The sequence below is a fragment of the Chiloscyllium plagiosum genome, chromosome 22 (genome assembly GCF_004010195.1).
Source record: "Chiloscyllium plagiosum isolate BGI_BamShark_2017 chromosome 22, ASM401019v2, whole genome shotgun sequence".
Lineage (NCBI taxonomy): Eukaryota > Metazoa > Chordata > Chondrichthyes > Orectolobiformes > Hemiscylliidae > Chiloscyllium > Chiloscyllium plagiosum.
In genome coordinates this window covers 45,800,124-45,823,279 of record NC_057731.1, presented here as the reverse complement: position 1 = coordinate 45,823,279, position 23,156 = coordinate 45,800,124, and the positions used below count along the sequence as shown (strand labels likewise).

Genomic DNA, 23,156 nt, shown 5'->3' with positions numbered 1-23,156 from the left:
GACTAGATTGGGTTGGAATATCTGGTCGGCATGGACGAATGGACCGAAGGGTCTGTTTCCGTGCTGTACACCTCTATGGCTCTATGTATATAACTCTTATTTCATCTTCTGTACTATTGGCTATCTCTGTCCCTGCCTCAGCTCATTAGCTGTCAACATCACTAGAACTGACTGATGTATAGTAACATAAAGAACTGTGACCACTGGAGATCTAAACCATTCTAATGAAGAATCACTGGACAGTTTTCTTTCTGCAGATGGTGCCAGACCTGCTGAGTTTTGCCACCAATTTCTATTTCGGTTATTGACTATGCACATCTGGCTGACCAAATTCTAACCTCTACAAATGGAAGTTCAGGGAAAGGTTCTCCGGTGGTTGGAATCATACCTGGCACGGAGGAAGATGGTTGTGGCTGTTGGATTTCAGTCATTTCAGCTCCAGGACATCTCTTCAGGAGTTCCTCAGCATAACTAACTTCAGCTGCTTCATCAATGACCGTTCTTCCATCATAAGATCAGAAATGTTCATGTTCAGCAATTATTGTACAATGTTCAACACCATTCACAACCCCTCAGATACTGAAGCAGTCCATGTTCAAGGTCTAGGCAATATCCAGGCTTGGGCTGAAAATTGGCAAGCAATGTTTATGCGTCACAAATGCCAGTCAATGACCATCTCCAATAAGACACGATGTAACCATTGCCACTTGACATTCAATAATGTTACCATAATTGAATTCAATATCCTGGGGGTTATCAGAACCAAAAATGGAACTAAACTAGCCATATAAATACAGTGACTGCAAGAGCAGATCAGAGGCTAGGGATTCTGTTACAAGTAACTCATTTCCTGATTCCCCAAAGCCTGTCCACCATCTACACGACACAAGTGAGATGGGATACTCCCCACTTGCCTGGATGAGTGCAGTTCCATCAACTCTCAAGAAGCTTGACATCATCCAGGATAAAGCAGTCCACTGGATTGGCACCACATCCACAAACATCCACGCCAGGGATTCCATCCCAAATGGCATTGTGGGTCAACTTACAGCATGTGGACTACAGCAGTTCAAGAAAACAATTCACTACCATCTTGTCAAGGCCAACGAAAGATGGGCAATAAATGCTGACCCACATCCCATGGGTGAAAAAGCGAACATAGGGTTACAGGAAATTCTGCTGTGTCCTAACTCCTAACGATGTCAGAATATAGGAAGCTGTGATGGGTAACAACATGGAACAGACCTGTTTCTCAGTTGTAACTTTCCCATTTTTCAATAACAACAGTGGCTGTGTAGTGATGGAACTGGATGTAGCCCTCTGTTTCATGTCCTGGGTGTTAGATGTAGTTTATTCCAAAACCTGCTATTATATTTACAGCATTTCAATCAGGATCACAGCAGAAAAAACAATCATCATTTGCCAGAAAAGGGACGAGGAAGAGAAATGAGTTGGAAATGTCCAAGGAGTGTACTGTGACACCTTCCGGGCTTAAGCTAGAAGTTCACTGAGGCCATATAAGCATTAGAATAATACATGAATATTTTGTTATGGTACACCATTGTTAGGGAGATGAAAGAAAGTTGTTCAATGTTGCTACAGCTGAGGAGCCTTTAATCTTAGTGCAATGCCAACAGTTTGGGGCATTGTGCTTTATTCTGTATCCATCCCGATACTGTATCTGACCTGGGATGGGAACAGCATAGAGAAAGCCATATTCTATATTTACCCAGGCTGTACCTGTCCTAGGAATGTTTGATGGGGACAGTATAGAGTCATCTTTACTCTGTATCTAACCCCATGCTGTAGCTGAGCTGGGAGTGTTTGATGGGGACAGTGTGGAAGAAGCTTTCTTGTGTATTCAACCCTGTGTTGGGAATGTTTGATGGGGACAGTGTAGAGGCAGCTTTACTCTGTATTGAATCCCTGTGCTATATCTATCCTTGGAGTGTTTGATGGGAATAGGGCTCACCTATTCTAGCAGTGTATCATAATGTTTCTGTGATTAGGTTTATTGGGAAAATATTTAGAAGAAGGTTTACTCTGTACCTAAGCCTGTGTTGTAAGGAAATGTTTAACTCCCCTCAACTTTGATTGTGGACAATATTGTGTGATGTAAAAATATAACGCAGTAATAAATTGGAGAATATTTTGTAGAAATGTTCCTATTACCTGATAACAGGCAATGTGGTCTGCCATGGGTTAAGTATAATGTGAGAGGCTGAGCTGTGAAAATCACCAGAAAGCTCTCTCTTTCATCACTGCTATGAAATCAATCAACCTTAACATAAATTTAGCTCGTGATGCTGAACATCTGGTGGCCTGGTTTCCCAGCTATGCACTATACCCCCCGGAGTATCGATGCTGTCAAACAATGTAGAGGAGATGACATCCTTAGCACACTTAGTGCCCTCACACAGAAAAATAAAAGCCAATAATGGAGCAGTGTTAGCACGTAAAGCAGATTATTTTTGCAGTCCTTTCCCCACCCATCACCCATCTCCCTTCCCATCACCCTCCCACCATTGCCCACAGCCAAAGTTTCTGTTAAGGTTCAGATTGTCACATGTGGTTTTGGGAGTAACTGCCCCATAATATCACCCGACATCTTCAGGCAAATTGGGAATCGGGAAAACTGTTCTGCTGTTAGAATGACCCAACTGAGGAGCAAAATGTTTTTGTTATCAGGACAGTCAATGCAACATTGCAACCAGATCAGATCAATGTAGAGTCAACTGACGTTATAATAAATGTTTAGCTGTTCTGTCATTTTTTTTGCTGAAAGTTTTGTAGGAACTTATTTAGCTGCTAATCTTATCCAACACAATATCTCCCAATCGCTGATGGAAAGCTGGATCAGGACAGTCTTGCTGGCATTCTCAGTCAAATCTCACTTCTTGACAAACAGAGACAGCACAAAGGAACTTAGGTGACAGATCTTTTCAGAGTGAACTGCAAGTGTGAGAGGGAAGGAAAGCAAAATTTCTTTGCACTGGGAGAGGGGGCCAAAGAGGGCATTTGGAAGTGCAATTTGTGACAGAACTGGAGATGTGTTGGGCAGAGATGGGAGAGAGATCGGGAAGGCATTAGAATGACTGAACAGAGTGCTGTGAGGGAGGAAATGAATCCATAGTCCTCATGTAGCATCTAAAAACAAAATCACCTGCTGAAAGTATCCTCTCTTTCTCTATAGGAACATATAGCGGTCATTCAGCCCCTCAAACCTGTTCTATTATTGAGTTAGCTCATAGCTGATCTGCATCTCAACTCCAGTTACTCAAAATCCTTCTCAAACTTTAACACTTTGCAAACAAAATGAAGCAAAATGGGTTTGTTTGGGGTTAGTGTTAGGAAAGGCTGGTCACTCAATGTGAGGTTAAGTTGTTTGGGGATAACATACTGTGGCTCTGGAAACCAAAATATGAAATTAAACAAAAAAAAGACAATCTTTCAGTCAGACATTTCTCTCCTGTTAATAAACATTTAAAACATTGTTAAGAAATTTCCCGCTAGGACAAGAGCATATTAAGCAACTAGAGTTTAAGTGAAAGTGGTGCTGGAAAAGCACAACAGGTCAGGCAGCATCCAAGGAGCAGGAAAATCGACATTTCAGGCAAAAGCCCTTCATCAGGATTCCGATGAAGGGCTTTTGCCCGAAATGTTGATTTTCCTGCTCCTTGGATGCTGCCTGACCTGCTGTGCTTTTCCAGCACCACCCTGATCTAAACTCTGGTTTCCAGCATCTGCAGTCCTCACTTTTGCCATATTAATCAACTAGATGACCACAGAATTTACAGAACAGAAACAGGCCATTCTGCCCAACAGCTCTCTACTGGTGTCCATATTCTAAACAAATCTCTTCCCATCCTTCTCCATTCAAACCTATTAATAAAGTCTTCTACACCTATCCTCCTCATGTGTTAATCTAGCTTCCCCTGAAATAATGTTCACCTTGACCATTTCACTGTCCTGACCTGTGACTCCCCAAAAGGTGGAAAAAGCTTTTCTATTTTTATTCTAATGAATCCCTTCACAATGTTGAATTAGATCATTCTACCAACACCATCATCCTTATCTTTTCTCTTGAAATCAGTCTTTCCTGACTATTACATATATTCCTCATGCATATAACTAGTAACAGGAGTTTGAAACTCAATGATAATTTGTAATTACTTAGCGCTGCTGTACCTGTTGTTTACTGGGGGATGTGAAATACAGTGATAAGCTGTTGGACTTCACCCCTGCCCCAGCCCATCTGCTATTGAAACTCTCATTCCTACCTCTGTGATCTCCAAACTCAATAATTCCAATATCTTCCTGACCAGTTTCCCATCTTCCCCCTTCTATAAGCTGAACGTCTATTCAGACAGCTCCAGCCCCGATCCTAATTTACATTAGGTCCTGTTTACTTATCACCTGATATCAATTACCTGACGTAAATTAGGACTGGGGCTAGAGCTGTCTGAATAGACGTTCAGGTTATGGTGATGCCCAATGCTTGTTTATTTATCACCCCATGCTTGTCTCTCTAATCTCCTCCAGGCCAATTTCTGCACTTCTCTATTTCTGGCCACTTGAGATTTTTTTTTATTAATTTCAAGAATATACTTTATTCATAAAAATGTATGTATACATACATACAAAGTCGCTAAAGCAGTTCAGTCCTGTACAGTAATATGTGAAGAAAACAAACAAACATTGGAGTTTGACTCTATCCAACAAACAATTCAAAGGCATCTCTTACTTGTGTAAGACTATATTTACATATAATTGAGATAGCAGGAGGGTCCAATAAGTGAACAGGCCCCCATTTACCTTCAGCAGGAAGACCTCAGACGGTGATCTTTCCCCAATGCGCCTTGGCGGCAGCTGCCCCAGGCTTTAGTGCGTCCCTCAGTGCATAGTCCTGAACCTTGGAATGTGCAACCCTGGTTTTAACATTCCGTCAAGTGGTGGCCATGCCATCAGCTGCCTGGACCCCAAGCTCTGACACTCTCCCCCTACCATGCCACACTACATTTGTCTTTTAGAAAATCATTACAATCATTTCCTTTGGCCAACATGTTTACACATCAACCTGTCTGAAATGTTTTGGGAGTGTTTATTATTTTAAAGGAGCATTAAGAGCTGCATATTGTTGTTGCAGTATGGCAGAAGATAACACACTTGATTTAAATATTCAATGTTGTGACAAGTGCTACTTCAATGTAATGCCCTGCTTCATTCCTGAGGTATGAAACCATCTCTAAATGAGTGCAGAATGATTGGACTTAGTTTTGAAAAGAATGATGATCTTATTAGCTATTCTTAGGCAGCTGTATTTTAATTAGAGGTTAAATATTTTATAGAGTCATATTCTCTTTTGATGCTGGGTCTTCTTTCATTTTTCAGAATTCTTAATTTGTGGCTTTATATTCTCACCACAGGGAGAAATGTCAGCTCATCATTCATTCCCAAATCAACTATTACCATCGAAGACAATATAATTGCATCAGAAATTCCCAGTGCAGGTACATACAGGAGTAGATACAGAGTAAAACTTCTTCTACACTGTAACCATCAAATACTCCCAGGACAGATACAGCATGAGGCTAGATACAGAGTAACTCATGTCTTTACACTGTCTCCATCAAACACTTGCATGGGGTTAGATACAGAATAAAGCACCCTCTGGCAATTTGAACAGTCTAGAACGTTACCTTGGAACTCTTTTGTAGGGGGAGCTCTCTCCAGTGTCCTCTTGAGCTATAGCTATCCCTCAAACATCATCTCTCAGATTGTCCTTTCTGTTTTCTGGTGCTGAATTATGGATGTTCGCTGGTTTGGAAATTAGTTTGTGTTTCCTAGATTGTAACAGGGATGTGACCTCAAAGGTGTATCATTGGCTGCATGGCACTTTCTGAGGCGGTCTGAGGTTGTGAACGACATTAATAAAATGCAAAATGCTCCTTTGTCCTGTTTAGCCTGGGAACATCTAATTTGCATTTTCATAAGCCAAGCACTGGCAATGCAGCTTTAGAGTGAAGAGAAGGTTTGGTGTGTGTGCGTGTGTGTGTTGTGGGGTGGTGCAGGGAAGAGGTGTGAGGTGGCGTTGAGATATATCATCTAGCAGGGAATGAGCTCCCATTAAATGAAAGTCACTGGGCTGCTTGAGCAAAATCCGCAGCCATCTAATGCACAGCAAGATCTCACAAAGAGCAGTGATGTCTGATGCTCACTGTCAGATGGTCTGAGGGATAATATTTGCATGGTACATTGTTGGGGGGGGGGGGGGGAGGCTAAACTCCCCTGTTCCTCTCCAAAAGCAATTCTGCGGCATTTCAGTCAACGCCAGTCTCTGCCACATCTTTACAGGAAAGTTGAGTGGACAGGTCAGTGAGCCTGACTCCCCAGCACCCACCCTGACCCGAGGCCAACCCCACTAAAGGCTCAGCAGGTTGTACAGTGAGGGACTGGGCCACAGAAACCAGCAGGAAGGCTTTTGGTCCAATTCCTCATCTCTGTTGAGTTGCAATGATCTCAGCCTGGCAGCACTAAGGGACAGTGACAGAGGGAGGAGAGGGGGCTGCATGTGGTCTAGGGCTGGCTTTAACATTGGGCTAAACTGGATTAAGGAGGATGAAAATCAGCTGCGTTTCCCCTTCCTGAAAAAAATACAGCACAAAATATCAAAGATGCACATTGGTCTGACTCATTTACTTGGAAATGTTTGGAACAGGTGGGACTTGAACCTGGGCAACTGAGCTCAGTGATGGGGGTGCTACCATGGATCCACAAGGCACCCCTAATTCAATCAATATACTTTGAAATGGAGTTCCTGTACAACCTATATTTTCACTTCCAAGAGAGTTACTTTTCAAACAGTTCTTTTTCCCTCTGGGAATTCAGCAACTGCTGCTTTGCCAGCGGACAAGCTCAGGAACATCTGCATTTCCTGTCACCAAAGGAACCAAGCCCCCAGACCCCAAACTGGGCTGACACGTGGGTGTGGGCAGCTGGGTAAAGCCAAGTGCCCAGCTGACTAGGGCATCAGCGGGTAGAGGTGACAGAGCAGAAAGGGGGACAGTACATCCTTCCTGACATAGCTTCAGCAACAAATTAAGGTCAAAGTTAATCAAGAAAACAAGCCTGAGACCAAAGCAAATCATCCTCTCTCTCTGGCAGAGTATTCCCCCTGGAGATATCGGTCTCCCACCCCCCAGGGTGCAGGTCAGGCTTGATGGAGTTTATTCACGCATCACATACACAGACTTCATTCACATCACTGTCAAAACAGAGAGATCTCAGGACACAAGAGGAGGCCATTCAGCCCGGCAGGTCTGTACCAACAATCCTCGCCTTTGAATGAGCTTTTGTCTCATTCACTCAACCCTCCCCGATCATCCACATTTGCCCCGTCTGATCAATTAATAGTCACATCCAGGCACAGAGCTTCTGGATTTACACTCTGGATTCACACAGGCCTGACCGAGAGACGGGTTGTGCCCGGGTTGGGGGGTGGGAGTGGTGGAGGGAGGTGGGAGGGGGGGCGGGGGGGTTAATGTCTTGAGGGGATACAGCTCTTAACCAAACGCCATGCTTCCCATTGGATGGTCCCCTTACCTTGGCTTAAAGTGCCAGTGAGAAATCGAAAGAAGAAGCGAGCTAGTTTAGTCAGCTGTCTCTTGCAGCGTTTCTTGCAGACGCTCATTCTGAGTGGAAGCCGAGAGGGATGAATTTATGGTTAAAGATAAAACGGTTCTAATTTGAAATGCAAAGTCCACACAAGAGTCGACAGCGAGGAGAGTTCTGCGGTGCACCACTCCTTGCCCCACTTGATGGGAATCCTTTGAAGTGTTCCCCCTTGTCAGGGATACTCTGTGAGGCGTCCACAGCTCGATTGCAGCTCCACGATTCTCAGAAGTCTCAAATTGTTTTTTTTTAAATTGACGTATTTCTCTCTCTCTCTGTGAAGGGTAGACAGCTCTCAGCCAAAGCACCACTCACATATAACATCTGCTTGTGGTTACAGCGAATTAAAGACGAATATGGTTGCCAAGGTAACCACAGACTCGGTGGTTCATACCAACCTCAACTATAAAAACATATATAAATACAGATGAGTCTCGGGAGGTAAGGATCTGGTCTCGCACGATATCTCCCGAAGACAGAGATTCTCAGTTGCAAACAGGAACAACAGCAGCACCCACCAGCCGTACATTCTCTGATCTCATTACTCATTTAATGAGTACAGGACTGAGTCCCACATATAGTGAAGGTTGCTGCTGTATCGGATCTGAAACGAAGGCTCCATAGCGTACACCTCCTCCAAAACTCTGCTGCTGATTTTCCAATTCTGACCCTCCCCACTAGCTGGGTGGTGGGGACTCCCTGAACTGGTAATAAAATCGAATCAGGGGCAGACTTTTCAATAATTTCATGATTATCCTGATGTGACCTCTACCACACTTTCCCACCTGTCCCCTTTGACCCTGACTCACTCTTCAATATCTCTAGCTTAACCCAGGAGATGGCCTAACCTCCATTGCTGGGGAAGAGCATTCCAACCACTCAGAGAAGGAATTCCTTCTCATCTCCAGCCTAATGAGGAGACTCCTTATTTCGAAACTGTCTCCTAGTTCTGGATTCCTGAGAGGGGGAAATGGTCTCTCAGCATCCCCCCTATCACTTGGGTGCAGAATTCAATGTTTCAAAAAAAGACACCTCCCATTCTTCCAAATTCCAATGGATACAGACTTCAAGTTTCCTCACAAGGCAAATCGCTTCATCTCAGGAATCAGACTAACTCTCACCCTCATATTCAAATGCTTCCTTTTTGCTCACCCCTACACCTTTCCGATAGTTGTGCGCACCTTCAGTTCTGGTCCCTTCAGCTGTCCCCACTTTCTTCACTCACCATGGCTAGCCATGTCTTCAGATGCTGAGTCAGGTGTCTGCAATTTCCTCCATCAACCTCCTATTTCTCTCTCTCTGTTCCTTTAAGATGCTCCTTAAAACCTATCTCTTTGACTAACCTATTGGTCACCTGGACTATTGTGCAATGTGGTTTGGTCTCAATGTGATCCTTTGAAGGACTTACAGATGTTTGCCAGATTAAAGGTGTTTTATTCCACCACAGAAAATTACTGAAAGTACCTGGTATTTGTGTAGGGCAAATGTAGCTCACTTATCAACCCCAACCTAGCTATGGTCTAGGGTTTGCTGGATTTGGACATGGACTACATCTGTATCTGAGAAGTCCTGAATGATGCTGAACATTGTGTGGTCATCAGTGAAAATCCCCACTTCTGACTTTATGATGGAGGGAAAGTCATTGATGAAGCAACTAAAGATAGTTGAGCCTGGGACACCATACTGAGGAACTTCTGAGATGATAACTACTATTGTATTTTGCACCTCTTAGTAATTGTTACTACATCTTTAGATTTAACAATCATCATTATTACATCTATTGACCTAACAATGATTGATTCTAGATCCCTAATATTTCATAATACATCTTTAAATATAAAAATAGTCAAAAGTTAAGGGGAAAAGTCATTAGAATGGGGTTGAGAAACATATCAACTATGATTAAATGGAGGAACAGACCTTATGGTTTTATGGTGTTTTACTAGTGAGGAAAGCTACCAAACTAAGCTAAGATGTCCCCACTCCCCACCATTATAAACGCTCATTCTTTAGCTGACAATTGCAAAACAGTTCATCAGTGTCTTTTTACTGCTGAAAACTCATCTTGATTGAATGTCAATTTCTTAAGTTGGAATGAATGAGTAAATATCATTTAGTTAATATATAATATAAAATATAAATAGCATTTCTAATGACTGAGTACATCAGAGTAAGACCCATCAGAGAATGAACCTGAAGAGACAGCTAATGAGCTGTCTGTGTTGCATGAAATGAAGAAGACAGATGCCACTGGAAGACTTTATTGCATTGTGCAATCTTATTGGATTGTCCTCAACATGGTTAGAAATAGGACAAAATCTCTGACTCTTACAAATAAAAAACATTTGAGATAATCAGGAGGTCAATGGGAGAAAGCCTGTCAAATAAAAAGTCCACAAAAGCTGCCAGACTTGTGAGATATTTCCAGCATTTATAGTTATTACTTGCAATTTTCAACACCTGCAGTATTTAATCTTTGTGTCTCTGAAACTTGTCTCCTTTCCCCAATGTACTTGTCCATCTTGTCCCTGGAGCTGCTGACCACTGGCTCAGGGTGGGCTCCAGACACTGGCGTTCTTACAAGTGATCTATTGCCAGTTTGTTCACCATTCAGAGCATGACAATGAACCCCAGTCTCGTTTGTGCCTGACATTTTCGCTGGGGCATCACTGCAGCCTCTCAATGCACAATATATCTTTACTTAGGTAAGGAGACCAAACATGCACCCAAACTCTAGGTGTGGTCTCACCAAGGCCTTTCTACAACTGTAGAAAGACTTCCTTACTCCTGTACTCAAACCCTCTTGCAATGAAGGCCAACATACCATTTTTCTTCCCAATTGGCACTTGCTACACTGATGTACAAGGACCCCCTGGGTCCCTTCTTAGATCAATGTTTCCTATCCATCACCATTTAAATAATACTCTGCCATTCTGTTTCTTCTACTGAAGTGCATAACCTCACACTCATCCACAATAATAAAGCCACTGGGTACAATGGGCTGAATGGCCTCCTTCTGTACTGTAATTATAGACCATAAGATATAGGAGCCATTAATTAGGCCATTCAGCCCATCTAGTTTGCTCCACCAATACTGTGATTCTGTGATCATACTCTGTGATCTGGAACATCAAGCTTGTTCTGAAAATCCAAATATACCAGATCTACTGGTTATCCCTAATCTATTCTGGGTTACATCTTCAAAAAACTCCAGTAGGTTGTCAAGCATGAGTAGAGTGGTACTGGAAAAGCACAGCAGGTCAGGTAGCATCTGAGGACCAGGAAAATCGACATTTTGGGCAGGGCTCCTGCCTGAAATGTTGATTTTTCTGCTCCTCAGATGCTGCCTGACCTCCTCTGCTTTTCCAGTACCACTCTGATCTTGACTCTGATCTCCAGCATCTGCAGTCCTCACTTTTGCATAGTCAAGCATAGGTATCCTTTCATAAATCCATGTTTACTTTGTCAGATTCTATTGGTATTTTCTAAGTGTCCTATAATCACAACCATTATAGTGGACTCCAGTGTTTTCCATCCACCTGATGTTAGACTAACCGGTCTGTAAATCCCAGTTTTTCTCTCTTTTTTTTAAGTAGTGATATTACATTTGCCTCTCCAAATGACTGGGATGGTTCAGAATCAACAGAATTTTGCAAATCATTATCAACTCACCTGCTATTTCCATGGCCATCTCCTTCAGTGCTTTGGGGTGTAAGTGATCAGGTCCCTGGGGATTCATCAGCTTTCAATCCCATTGATTTTTCTTGCTTTTTTTTGCTAATACAAGTTTCCTTCAACTCTTCCTTCCAAAAGAACGCTGCCTCTCTCGCACTTTTGGGAATTAATTCAAAGTTACAAATCACACAACACCAGGTTATAGACCAACAGGTTTAATTGGAAGCACTAGCTTTCGGACCACTGCTCCGTCATCAGTGGCGCTCCGAAAGCTAGTGTTTCCAATGAAACCTGTTGGACTATAACCTGGGGTTGTGTGATTTGTAACTGTGCACACCCCAGTCCAACACCAGCACCTCCAAATCTGGGAAATGATGTGTGGCTTCTTTTGAGATGATGGTATTATAAAGTGTGTGTTTATTTGCTTTGTCATATCTTTGTTCTTCATTACTAATTTCCCCATTCCTAACCTAATCAGATTGTGGCCATAACCCACATGTTTCTTTCCCAGTGAGAATGTACTATCATTGTTTAATTGAGCAATGAGCTACTTCAGAAGGTCAGGTTCTGGCCCTGGCTCTGGGACCTACTCATACATTGAGTTTTTCCATTTGCTATGAAAGGGCATTTGATCAATTTAAACAAAGTCCATTAAAGAATTGGCAAATACCACCAACTGACTCCAAATCCTACATTGGGAATCTCACTCAGGAGAACTAAGCACAGCAAGTACAATGAAGTGGGAGTATGCCATCCAGATGTAACAAGAACAAGAACTCTCTATAATTAAACTCCTCAACACGACACACAGCGGATCTCACTTCCACTGAAGTGTGCAGTCTATTAGTAGTTTGATGTCCATGGCAGTTGCAGTACAGATAGCAGCAGAGAGAAATGACAATTTAATCTCATGGTGAGGGTTCCAGCTCAGGCTAGAATGTTAACCAGGACATCAGGAGAAATCCGACATCTTCCATGAAACAAGAAACCTGTGTACATACAGTCGCACTGATGGAAAGGTAGCACTCCCTTATTACTACGAGTGACAATCATCAGAGAATAGGTGCAGATAATGTCAAAGACAGATCTTTTCATCAAAATAAACAGGACAACATAACCCTGTACCTGTCTTAGGGATGTTTGATAGGGACAGTGCAAAAAGGAGCTTTATTCTGTATCCTACCTCACATTGTACCTATCCTAGGAGTGTTTGATGGGGATCATGTAGACGATGCTTTATGTTTAGTTTAAAAGGATAGAAAGAGCTTTACTCTGCATCTAACACTGTTCTGTCCCTGTTCTGCGAGTGTTTGATAGAATCAGTATCGAGGAAGCTTAACTTTATCTAACCCTGTGCTGTAACTGCCCTGGGACTGTTTGATGGGACAGCGTCAAGGGAAATTTCTCCTTCTTCACACTAACCTCTCGAACTGAAGATGAGAATGAAGCTGTAATTGGCTGAGAGTCTGGAGTTGCTGATGGGCAGACTCTCAGGTCACTATGAATTGATCTGATTTTTGTTTTGTTCAGACTGAGGGGTCTTGATTCAAGTTTCCCAGTGTCTGCACACTGCCTCAGTGCAATGAAAAGAATACTTCAGAGGAAGTGCTCGCACCTCCTGCTGGAGATCTGACGAGCTTGAATGGAACAGATGTCCATAAACCCTCAGGGAGTAACCAGCTTCCCAAGGATTATGATTGACATGAGAAAGGGAATTATTTTTGGCAGTGCTGCTTCACACAGAGGGCCCTGGGGAATAGTGAACTGAAGCTCCAGATTCTGGTGACTGAGATTTTCACAGTTTCTGGAGGAGGAGCAGGTGTCTGAGTTCAAACCACCACCATACTTCCACCTTTACATCATTTATCACCTCCTGGAAGGCCTCCTGCATTGTGCCTTGAAACTTGAGGTTGTCCAAAACTTGCAGCCTCTATTTTAATTCATATCTCATCCCACTCCCAATCTGCAACTGTAATGTTAAAAGATTAAATGGACTGTCTCCCTGGACATTAATGTAATATTAAAGGGTTAAACTGCACTGTCTTCCTCCAGAAACTGAACATTCTGGAAGTGGATGGAGACGACAGTCAGGCAAGAATGCAGATGGCTCCCATTTCATTTAGACAGTCATTTGCGGCTACTCCCCTATGATTATCAAATTAAACTCTCATTCAGTCCCTTCCAATCTGAAATATTTTCATAGCCATCCCCCAGCCAATCAGGTTCACTTGCGTGATCATCCCCCAATACTGAAGCATATCACATCTACATTGTCTGGGGAAGTAACAGAGCCAGAACTCATTTGCAGGGCCACCCTGAAGCTTGGACATATCATACCTACATTGTCTTGGGGAATCACGGAGTCAGGAAATCGACTGCATAACGATTCCCAGGATTAGGGCATTTATGTTTACATTACCTCCGAGGATGACCTAATCCTACCATTGTACCTGGTGTAACATGTGGTTATGAGGTGAGGGTGGCCAGAGTATCTGTGAGCTTTACCAACTGACCTGTATAAAGGGGATGTGTTTTCTTTGTTCAGGGCATCATTTTGACTCAACTTCACACGACCAGCAAAGTATGTCAGAGGGGTCACCTAGCTTGTACAAACTTTAATAAACTTTAACTGTTTGCCGAAGTTGGTGTGTGCGAAACCTAGGGAAAAGAACCTAACACAACAATTCAATCTTAAAATCCTCTACTTCTTTTCAGCTGTCTCCCAGGATTTGCCCCTCCTTCATTCTGTAATTACATCCTGTCCAATAAACCTCCAGCATATCCTTTAACTCTGCCATCCTGTACACCTGGATTTAATTGCCCAACTGCTGTTAGTGGGACCATCACCCACCTGGTACTAATCTCTCAAATTCAGGCTGATTCTCCACCTCATTCCTCATTAAAGACAATTCTTATTACCTTCTTTGAATAAGAATTTGGCCACCTGCCCTTCCATCTTTTCCTCTGGGTTGGTATCTAAGTTTGCATTAATATCTCCCTGACAGTGCAGCACTCCCTCAGTACTGACCCTCTGACAGTGTGGCACTCCCTCATTACTGGCCCTCCAACAGTGCAGCACTCCTGCAGTACTGCCCCTCTCATTGTACAGCTCTCCCACAGTACTGATTCTTGAGCAGTGCAACACTCCCTCAGTACTGACCCTCTGACAGTGCAGCACGCCTTCACTGCTGACCTCTGACAATGCTGCATTCCCCCAGTACTGACTTTGTAATAGTGTGACACTCCCTCAGTGCTGAACTTCTGACAGTGCAGTACTCCCATGGTACTGACCCTTCGACAGTGCAGCACTCCCTCAGTCCTGACCCTCCGACGGTGCAGCACCTCCTCAGTAATGACCCTTTTTACAGTGCGGCACTCCTTTCTTCAGTAGGGAGACCAAACTGTATGCATCACTCCAGGTGTGGTCTCACCAAGACACAGTAAAACATCCTTATTTCTGAATTCAAATTTTCTTGCAATGAAGCCCAATATCCCATTTATCTTCCTAATTGTCTGCTGCACCTGCCTGTCAACGTCCATTTACTGGTGTACAAAGACACCTGGATCCCTTTGTACATCCATACTTCCCATTACATTATCATTTAAGCAATACTCTTGCTTTCTGGTTTCTACACTAAAGTGTGTAACTTCACATTGAGCCATAATGCACTGCATGTGTTTGCCCACTCACTAAACTTGACTGAATCACTTTGAAGTCTCCTTGCGTTCTCCTCCCATTTATCCCCACTCTGTTTCCTGTTTGTCAACCAATTCTTGACCCATGCCAATCCATTACCCTTTCTCCCATGTACTTTAACTTTGTCCGCTAATCTCTTATGAAGGACCATCTCAGAAGACTTCTAAAATTCCACTGGTTATCCCTTATCTATTCTACTATTTATAGTCTCAAAACAACCTGTTAGATTTGTTAAGCCTGATTTGCTCAATTTGCTTAAACCCACGTTGGCTTTGTTCAATCCCATTAATGCTCTCCAAATGTTCAATTATCACCTCATTTAAAATTGACTGCAGCATTTCCCCCACTATTGAGGGCAGGCTAACTTTTCTGTAATTTTCTGGTTTTTGAAATAGTGGGGCTATATTTGCCATCCTCAATCTGTAGGAACCGATCCAGACTCTCTAGAAGTTTGGAAAATGACCTCCAATGCATGCAATATTTCCAGGGCCACTTCCTTTGAAACTCTGGGATGTAGATTTTTAGGCCCTGGGCATTTGTCAGCCTTTAAATCTATTAATTTCCCCAGCACCATTTTCATACAAGTACTGATTTCCTTCAATTCTGCCCTCTCATTAGACCCTCGGTTCCTAACAATTCTGGGAGATTATTTGTAATCTCGTGTACATTTAATTCTTCTGCCATTTTTTGCTCCCCATTATAATTTCCCCAGCCTCTGACTGTACATTTGTCTTTACTAGTCTTTTTCTCTTCACGTATTTATAGAAGTTTCTAAAGTTTCCCACAATTTTGCTCTCAATCTTATTTGCTCCCGCTTGATCAATAGTTATGTGTTCTTTTGAAGAATTTTAAGTTGGTCCCAGTCCTCAGGCTTGCTGCTTTTTCTGGAAATTTTATATATCTCCTCTTTGGATCTAATGCTTTCTCTAATCCTTTTGTATGTGATAGCTGAGCCACCTTTTCTCTTTTATTTTTATGCCAGACAGGAGTAAATAAATGATGCAATACATGCACACTTTCTTTAAATATTAGCCATCGCCTATCCACTGTCAACCCCTTTAGTAAGGTATCCCAATCCATCCTTGCCAATTTGCACCTCATAACCTCATAGTATCCTTTCTTTAGATTCAGGGTGCCAGTTTCAGATTCAACTACATCACTCTCCAGCTTAATGAAGAATTCTAAAATATTATGGTTGCTAAACAACCCCACACAATAAGATTGTTAAGTAATGCTTTCCCATTGCACAGGACCAGTCTAGTATAGCCTTCCCTCTAGTTGATTCCTCAATGTATTGAAAAAAAAATCAAGTACACACTCCGAGAAATCCTCCAAATCCTCCATTGCTCATTTGGTTTCTCCAGTCTATATGTAAATTAAAGTTACCTATGATTACATTTGTACCCTTAATGCTCACATCTCTGATTTAATGCCTTCCCTTACATATTTGGACAACCTTTAACAACATATTCAGTCCCTTAGTATTTCGTAGCTCCACCTACACAGATTCCACATTATGATTTTATGAATATCTTTGCATATGATTGCACTGATATCCCCCTTTACAAACAATTCTGCCCCACCTCCTTTCCTCTTTTGTCTGTCCTTCCTAAGTAATGAGTAGCCCTGAATCATCAGTTCCCAAGCTTGGTCACCCTGCAGCTTGGTCACTCTGTCATTATACCTATATCATTTATGCCTATCTTCATTGTTATTTCAGCTACATTATTGTAAATGCTCTGAGCATTAACAGGCAACTTGTCTTTTTAATGTTGTTAGTCAACTGAACTTTAGTTTGCACTATGGTCCCATTTGTTTATGAGCTTTATTTTGTCAGACTTCCAATTTCTTACCTTTCAGTCTTCTGTGTCTATCCTTATTTTTCTATGTCCTGTGTCTCCCTGTTTAGTTCCCAAACCCCTGACATTCTAATTTAAACCCCTCTCTGCCTGACACACCCTGAATATCGGTCATCAGTCCTGCTCTTGCCAAGATCCAACCCTTCCTGCTTGTACTGGGCCCATCTTCCCTCTCTCCAGCCATGTAATCATCTGACATTTTTAATCAGGACATTTTTGATCCTACTTTTGAATTTACATCCCAACTCCCTATACGCTATTTGTAGGTCTTCACTCCTTTTTTAACCTGTGTTGATGGTAATGATATGTACCACAACCACTGGCTGTCGCACTCGCCCTCAGGATGCCAGGTTGACCCTGGCACCAGGGAACTAACATCCTGATGGAGTGATGATGGTCTAGTGGTATTATCACTGGACTGTTAATGCAGAGACTAGATTAGAGTGGTGCTGGAAAAGCACAACAGGTCAGGCAGCATCGGAGGACCAGGAAAATCGACATTTCGGGCAAAAGCCCTTCATCAGGAACCCAAATAATGATCTGAGAACCCAGGTTCAAACCCCACCACAGCAGATGGCAGCATTTGAGTTCAATAAAAATCTAGAATTAAGAGTCTAATGATGACCATAAATCCATTGCGGACTGGGAAAAACCCATCTAGTTCACTAATGTCTTTCAGGGAAGGAAACTGCTAGCTTACATGTGACTCGAGACCCACAGCAATATGGTTGAGTTTTAATTGCCCAATTAGGGATGGGCAATAAATGCTGGCCCAGTCAGTGACATGAATAATGGAAAAAATATATATTCTGGAGTCTCTTTTACAGCTGTAGAAATCTTTGTGTTCCCTGTACTATTTAATCCCCTATCACTATAACCCTGTCATTTTTCCCCTTCCTGTCTTTTCACAAGAGGCACCCCTGTGAGAGAGACCTGTTTTCTGCTGCTGCCCCCTCAATAGTCCCTCGCTCAATAGTATTCAAAACAGTCTCTCTGATCGAGGGAGATGACGACAGGCGCCCCTGTGTGAGCTGGTTTCCTCTACTCTGCCTGGTGGTTACCCAACCTCTTTCTGCCTGTTCAGTCTGGCATGACCATCTCACTGGATGTGCTGTCCATGATAATCCCAGCTCCACAGTAAGTCCACCCACTGCTCCAGCTCTGAAGTGTGGTTCGCCAGTAGCTGCAGTTGGACATACTTCCTGCACATGTGGCTGCAAGGGCTGGAATTGTGCATGACCTTCCAACATAGCACAGGAGGGGCATAGCACAGGTGTAAGCTCTCCTGCCGTGACTTCCCTTTAGGGTAAGCTTCCCTTTAAAAACTTTGGAGAATATGCAAAAAACATCTGAAGGTGGGGTGCGCAGATGGAGAGGGCATTAAGGGATGGAGGGCTGAGGGAGGTTCTCACAAGTTGGTATTTCTCAGCCTTCCGTGTTGAGCTGAGAGAGGACCTTCAAAGTAAACATGAGTTTAGTGTCTTATTGAGTTGTTGACTAATTGTCAGCCTCACTGTATCAGCTGGTTACTGAGGGATTAGTCAGTTTACCCACAAGGTTACAGGGAGGTTTGATATCTGGGTCAGAATGAGCTTCCATTATGTGTTACACTCAGCTCTTTAATTGGTTTTACGATGATTGATGTTGCTCCTGCAGCTGCTGATAACCGCTGTCTCTCTGTTAATTACTTTCTCCATCTCCGATCAGCTTTTTTGAATGTGTTCCAAAGTCTGCTTCTGAGAGATTGAAACCCTATTTCTGCCTCCATGTTCCTAATTCTTTCATGGCACATAGTGACTCAGTAGTAAGCAGACTGCAATCCTCAGACGTCCCAATCATTTACCATCAAAGAATTACCCACAACCTGCTGGTTAATATTCTCACTTCAGGCTCAGAGGTGATAGACTTAAGCCCCATTCTAACATCTTGTGTCTATAATTGAAGCTGAGGCAGTGCTGAACTGTCAGAGGTGCTGTATCTCAGATGAGGTATTAAGCTGAGGCTCTGTCTACCGTCACAAGTAGATATAAACAATTCCATGGAAAGGAATGGGAGAATCACAGCAAGATGTTATTCTGTCCATCATGTCTGTTGTTGGTGTCACCTTCTGAAATAACTCCAAGGAGGTATGTATCCTGTCACCAAGTCACCCTTTATTTATAGGTGCACAGTACATGGGCTCTGACCAGCCAGCCCAGAGGGCCAGTCCCTAGAATGAAGAGACCTTCTGAATCTCCTATTTATGGATATTAGTTTGTTTGCTGAGTTGGAAGGTTCATTTTCAGATGTTTTGTCACCATACTAGGTAACATCATCACTGAGTCTCCGGTGAAGCACTGGTGTTATGCCCTGCTTTCTATGGTGACATCACCAACCCAAGGAAACCTAAACACATAAATAGAAAGTGGGTCATACCACCAGTGCTTCACCAGAGGCTCACTGATGATGTTACCTAGTATGGTGACGAGACGTCTGAAAATGAACCTTCCAGCCCAGTGAACAAATACATCCAGAACCTCTTCTCAAAGCTCTCGATTATGTATTTCTAATTTTATTAACAGTACAGTTTCTTTTTTAAAAATTTTTCAGTAGTCTCGTTATGAATTTAGAATAGTGGGAATGGAAGTTAGGGCAGTTGAATGTTCCTCCTGCAGAATGTGGGAGGTAAGGGTCACCAGTAGTGACCCTACTGACTGCATCTGTGGGAAGTGCACTCAACTCCAGCTCCTCGAAAACCACGTTAGGGAACTGGAGCTGGAGCTGGATGAGCTTCGGATCATTCGGGAGGTGGAGGGATTTATTGAGAGGAGTTACAGGGAGGTAGTCACACCTCAGGTAAACAAACGTCGATGGGAACCTATAGGCAGTGTAGGGATCTCCAGTGGCCGTTCCCCTCAACAAGTAGCCCCTTTTGGTTACTTTTGTGGGGGGTGGACTTACCAGGGGTAAACAAAGGGGAACAGATCTAAGGCACGGATTCTGTCCCTGTTGCTCAGAAGGGAAGGGGGAGGAAGAGTGGAGCATTAATCATTGGGGACTACAAAGTTAGGGGGACAGATAGGAGGTTCTGTGGGAATGAGAGAGACTCACGGTTGGTGTGTTGCCTCCCAGGTGCCAGGCTTTGTGATGTCTCTGATCGTGTTTTCGGGATCCTTGAGGGGGAGAGGAGCAGCCCCAAGTTGTGGTCCACATAGGCACCAATGATATAGGAAAAGAGATGGGGATTTAAACCAGAAATTCAGTGAGCTAGGGTGGAAGCTTAGAGCTAGAACAAACAGAGTTGTTATCTCTGGTTTGTTGTCCGTGCCAGCGAAGCGAGGAATAGGGAGAGCGAGGAGTGGAATACGTGGCCACTGGGATGGTGCAGGAGGGAGGGTTTTGGATTCCTGGATAATTGGGGCTTATTCTGGGATAGGTGGGACCTCTACAAACAAGATGGTCTTCATCTGAACCACAGGGGTACCAATATTGAGGGGGGGGGGGGGGGGGGGGGGGAGGAGTTTGCTAATGCTCTTTGGATAGGTTTAAACTAATTCAGCAGGAGATTGGGAACCAAAATTGTAATTCAAGTATACGGGAGGATGAGAGTAGTGACGTCAGAACTAAGATTTCAAGATCACAAGAAGGCACTGGCAGGCAAGATATTGGTTTGAAGTGTGTCTACTTCGACGCCAGGAGCATCCAGAATATGGTGGGTGAACTTGCAGCATGGGGTGGTACCTGGGATTTCAATGTTGTGGTCATTTCAGAGACATGGGTAGAGCAGGGACAGGAATGGATGTTGCAGGTTCCAGGATTTAGATGTTTCAGTAAAAACAGAGAAAATGGTAAAAGAGGGGGTGGCGTGGCACTGTTAGTCCAGGACAGTTTTACGGTTGCAGGAAGGATGTTTGATGACTCGTCTACTGAGGTAGTATGGGCTGAGATTAGAAAGGAGAGGTTACCCCATTGGGAGTTTTCTATAGGCCTCTGAATAGTTCCAGAGATGCAGGGGATAGGATAGCAAAGATGATCCTCAATAGGAGTTAGAGTGACAGGGCAATTGTTATGAGGACCTTTAACTTTTCAAATATTAACTGGGAATGCTATAGTTCAAATACTTCAGATGGGTCATTTTTTGTCCAATGTGTGCAGGAGGGTTTCCTGACACAGTATGTAGACAGGCCAACAAGGGGCGAGGCCACATTAGATTTGGTACTGGATAATGAACCCAGCCATGTGTTAGATTTGGAGTTAGGTGAGCACTTTGGTGATAATGACCACAATTCAGTTGTGTTTACTTTAGTGATGGAAAGGGATAGGTATATACTGCAGAGCAAGGGTGATAGCTGGGGGAAAGGCAATTACGATGCAGTAAGGCAAGATTTAGGATGCATAGGCTGGGGAAGGAAACTGCAGGGGATGGGCACAGTTGAAACTGTGGGTCCTTGATTAGTATGTACCTATCAGGCAGGGAGGAAGTTTTCGAGTGTGGGAGCTATGGTTTACTAAGGAAGTTGAATCTCTTGTCAACAGGAAGGCGGTGGCTTATGTTAGGATGAGATGTGATGGCTCAGTTAGGGCGCTTGTGAGTTACAAGTTAGCCAGGAAAGACCTAAAGAGAGAGCTAAGAAGAGCCAGGAGGGGACTTGAGAAGTCGTTGGCAGTTCGGATTAAGGAAATCCCTAAAGCTTTCTATAACTATGTCAGGAATAAAAGAATGACTAGAGTAAGATTGGGGCCAATCAAGCATAGTAGTGGGAAGTTGTGTGTGGAGTCCGAGGAAATAGGGGAAGCGTGAAATTAATATTTTTTGTCAGTATTCACACTAGAAAAAGACAATGTGGTCGAGGCGAATACTGAGATACAGGCAACTAGACCGAATGGGATCAAGGTGCATAAGGAGGCGTTAGCAATTCTGGAAAGTATTAAAATAGATAAGTCCCCTGGGCCAGATGGGATCTATTCTAGGATTCTCTGGGAAGCCAGGGAGGAGAGTGCCGAGCCTTTGGCTTTGATCTTTATGTCATCATTGTCTACAGGAATAATGCCAGAAGAGTGGAGGATAGCAAATGTTGTTCCATTGTTCAAAAAGGGGAGTCGAGACAGCCCCGGAAATTAGAGACCTGTAAGCCTTACTTCGGTTGTGGGTAAAGAGTTGGAAAAGGTTATAAGAGATAGGATTTATAATCATTTAGAGAAGAATAAGTTGATTAGGGATAGTCAACACAGTTTTGTGAAGGGTAGGTCATGCCTCACAAAGCTTATTGAGTTCTTTGAGAAGGTGACCAAACAGGTGGATAAGAGTAAACCAGTTGATGTGGTGTATATGGAGTTCAGTAAAGCATTTGATAAGATTCCCCACAGCAGACTATTGTACAAAATACAGAGGCATGGGATTGAGGGTGATTTAGCAGTTTGGTTCAGAAATTGGCTAGCTGAAAGAAAACAGAGGGTGGTGGTTGATGGGAAATATTCATCCTGGAGTTTAGTTACTGGCGGGGTGCCACAAGGATCTGTTTTGTGTCCACTGTTATTTGTCATTTATATAATTGACCTGGATAAGGGCATAGAAGGATGGGTTAGTAAGTTTGGGGATGGCACGAAGGTTGGTAGAGTTGTAGATAGTGACGTAGGATGTTGTAGGTTACAAAGAGACATAGATAAACTGCAGAGCTGGACTGAGAGGTGGCAAATGAAGTTTAATGTGGAAAAGTGTGAGGTGATTCACTTTGGAAGGAGCAACAGGAATAAAAAGTACTGGGCTAATGGTAAGATTCTTGGTAGTGTAAATGAGCAGGGAGATCTCAGTGTCCATGTATATAGATCCCTGAAAGTTGCCACACAGGGTTCTTATAGGAATCTTATAGGGTTGTTAAGAAGACATATGGCGTGTTGGTGTTTATTGGGAGGGAGGTTGAGTTTCAGAGCCATGTGGTCATGCTGCAGCTGTACAAGATTCTGGTGCAGTTCCACTTGGGGTATTGCGTACAGTTCTAGTCACTGCATTATAGAAAGGATGTGGAAGTTTTGGAAAGGGTTCAGAGGAGATTTACTAGAATGTTGACTGGTATAGAGGGAAAAGTGAGGACTGCAGATGCTGGAGATCAGAGCTGGAAATGTGTTGCTGGAAAAGCGCAGCAGGTCAGGCAACATCCAAGGAGCAGGAGAATTGACGTTTCGGGCATAAGCCCTTCTTCAGGAATGAGGAAAGTGTGTCCAGCAGGCTAAGATAAATGTTAGGGAGGAGGGACTTGGGGGAGGGGCATTGGAAA

General features: G+C 43.2%; 1 protein-coding gene across 4 annotated transcripts in view; it reads right to left on the bottom strand.

Annotated features, from left to right (window-relative positions):
• LOC122561290 (Kv channel-interacting protein 2-like) overlaps positions 1–23,156 on the bottom strand; it is a 321,601-nt gene that overhangs the window by 186,050 nt on the left and 112,395 nt on the right. Inside the window, exon 1 of one of the 4 annotated variants that reach the window (XM_043712945.1) lies at positions 7,603–8,072. The exons of 2 other annotated variants lie outside the window; for them this stretch is intronic. In XM_043712945.1, the coding sequence (XP_043568880.1) occupies positions 7,603–7,690 (88 nt within the window). In that variant the 5' untranslated portion in view covers positions 7,691–8,072. Of the gene's footprint in view, positions 1–7,602; positions 8,073–23,156 lie in introns of those variants that run through there. One more of the 4 variants, XM_043712948.1, reaches the window with a different exon arrangement.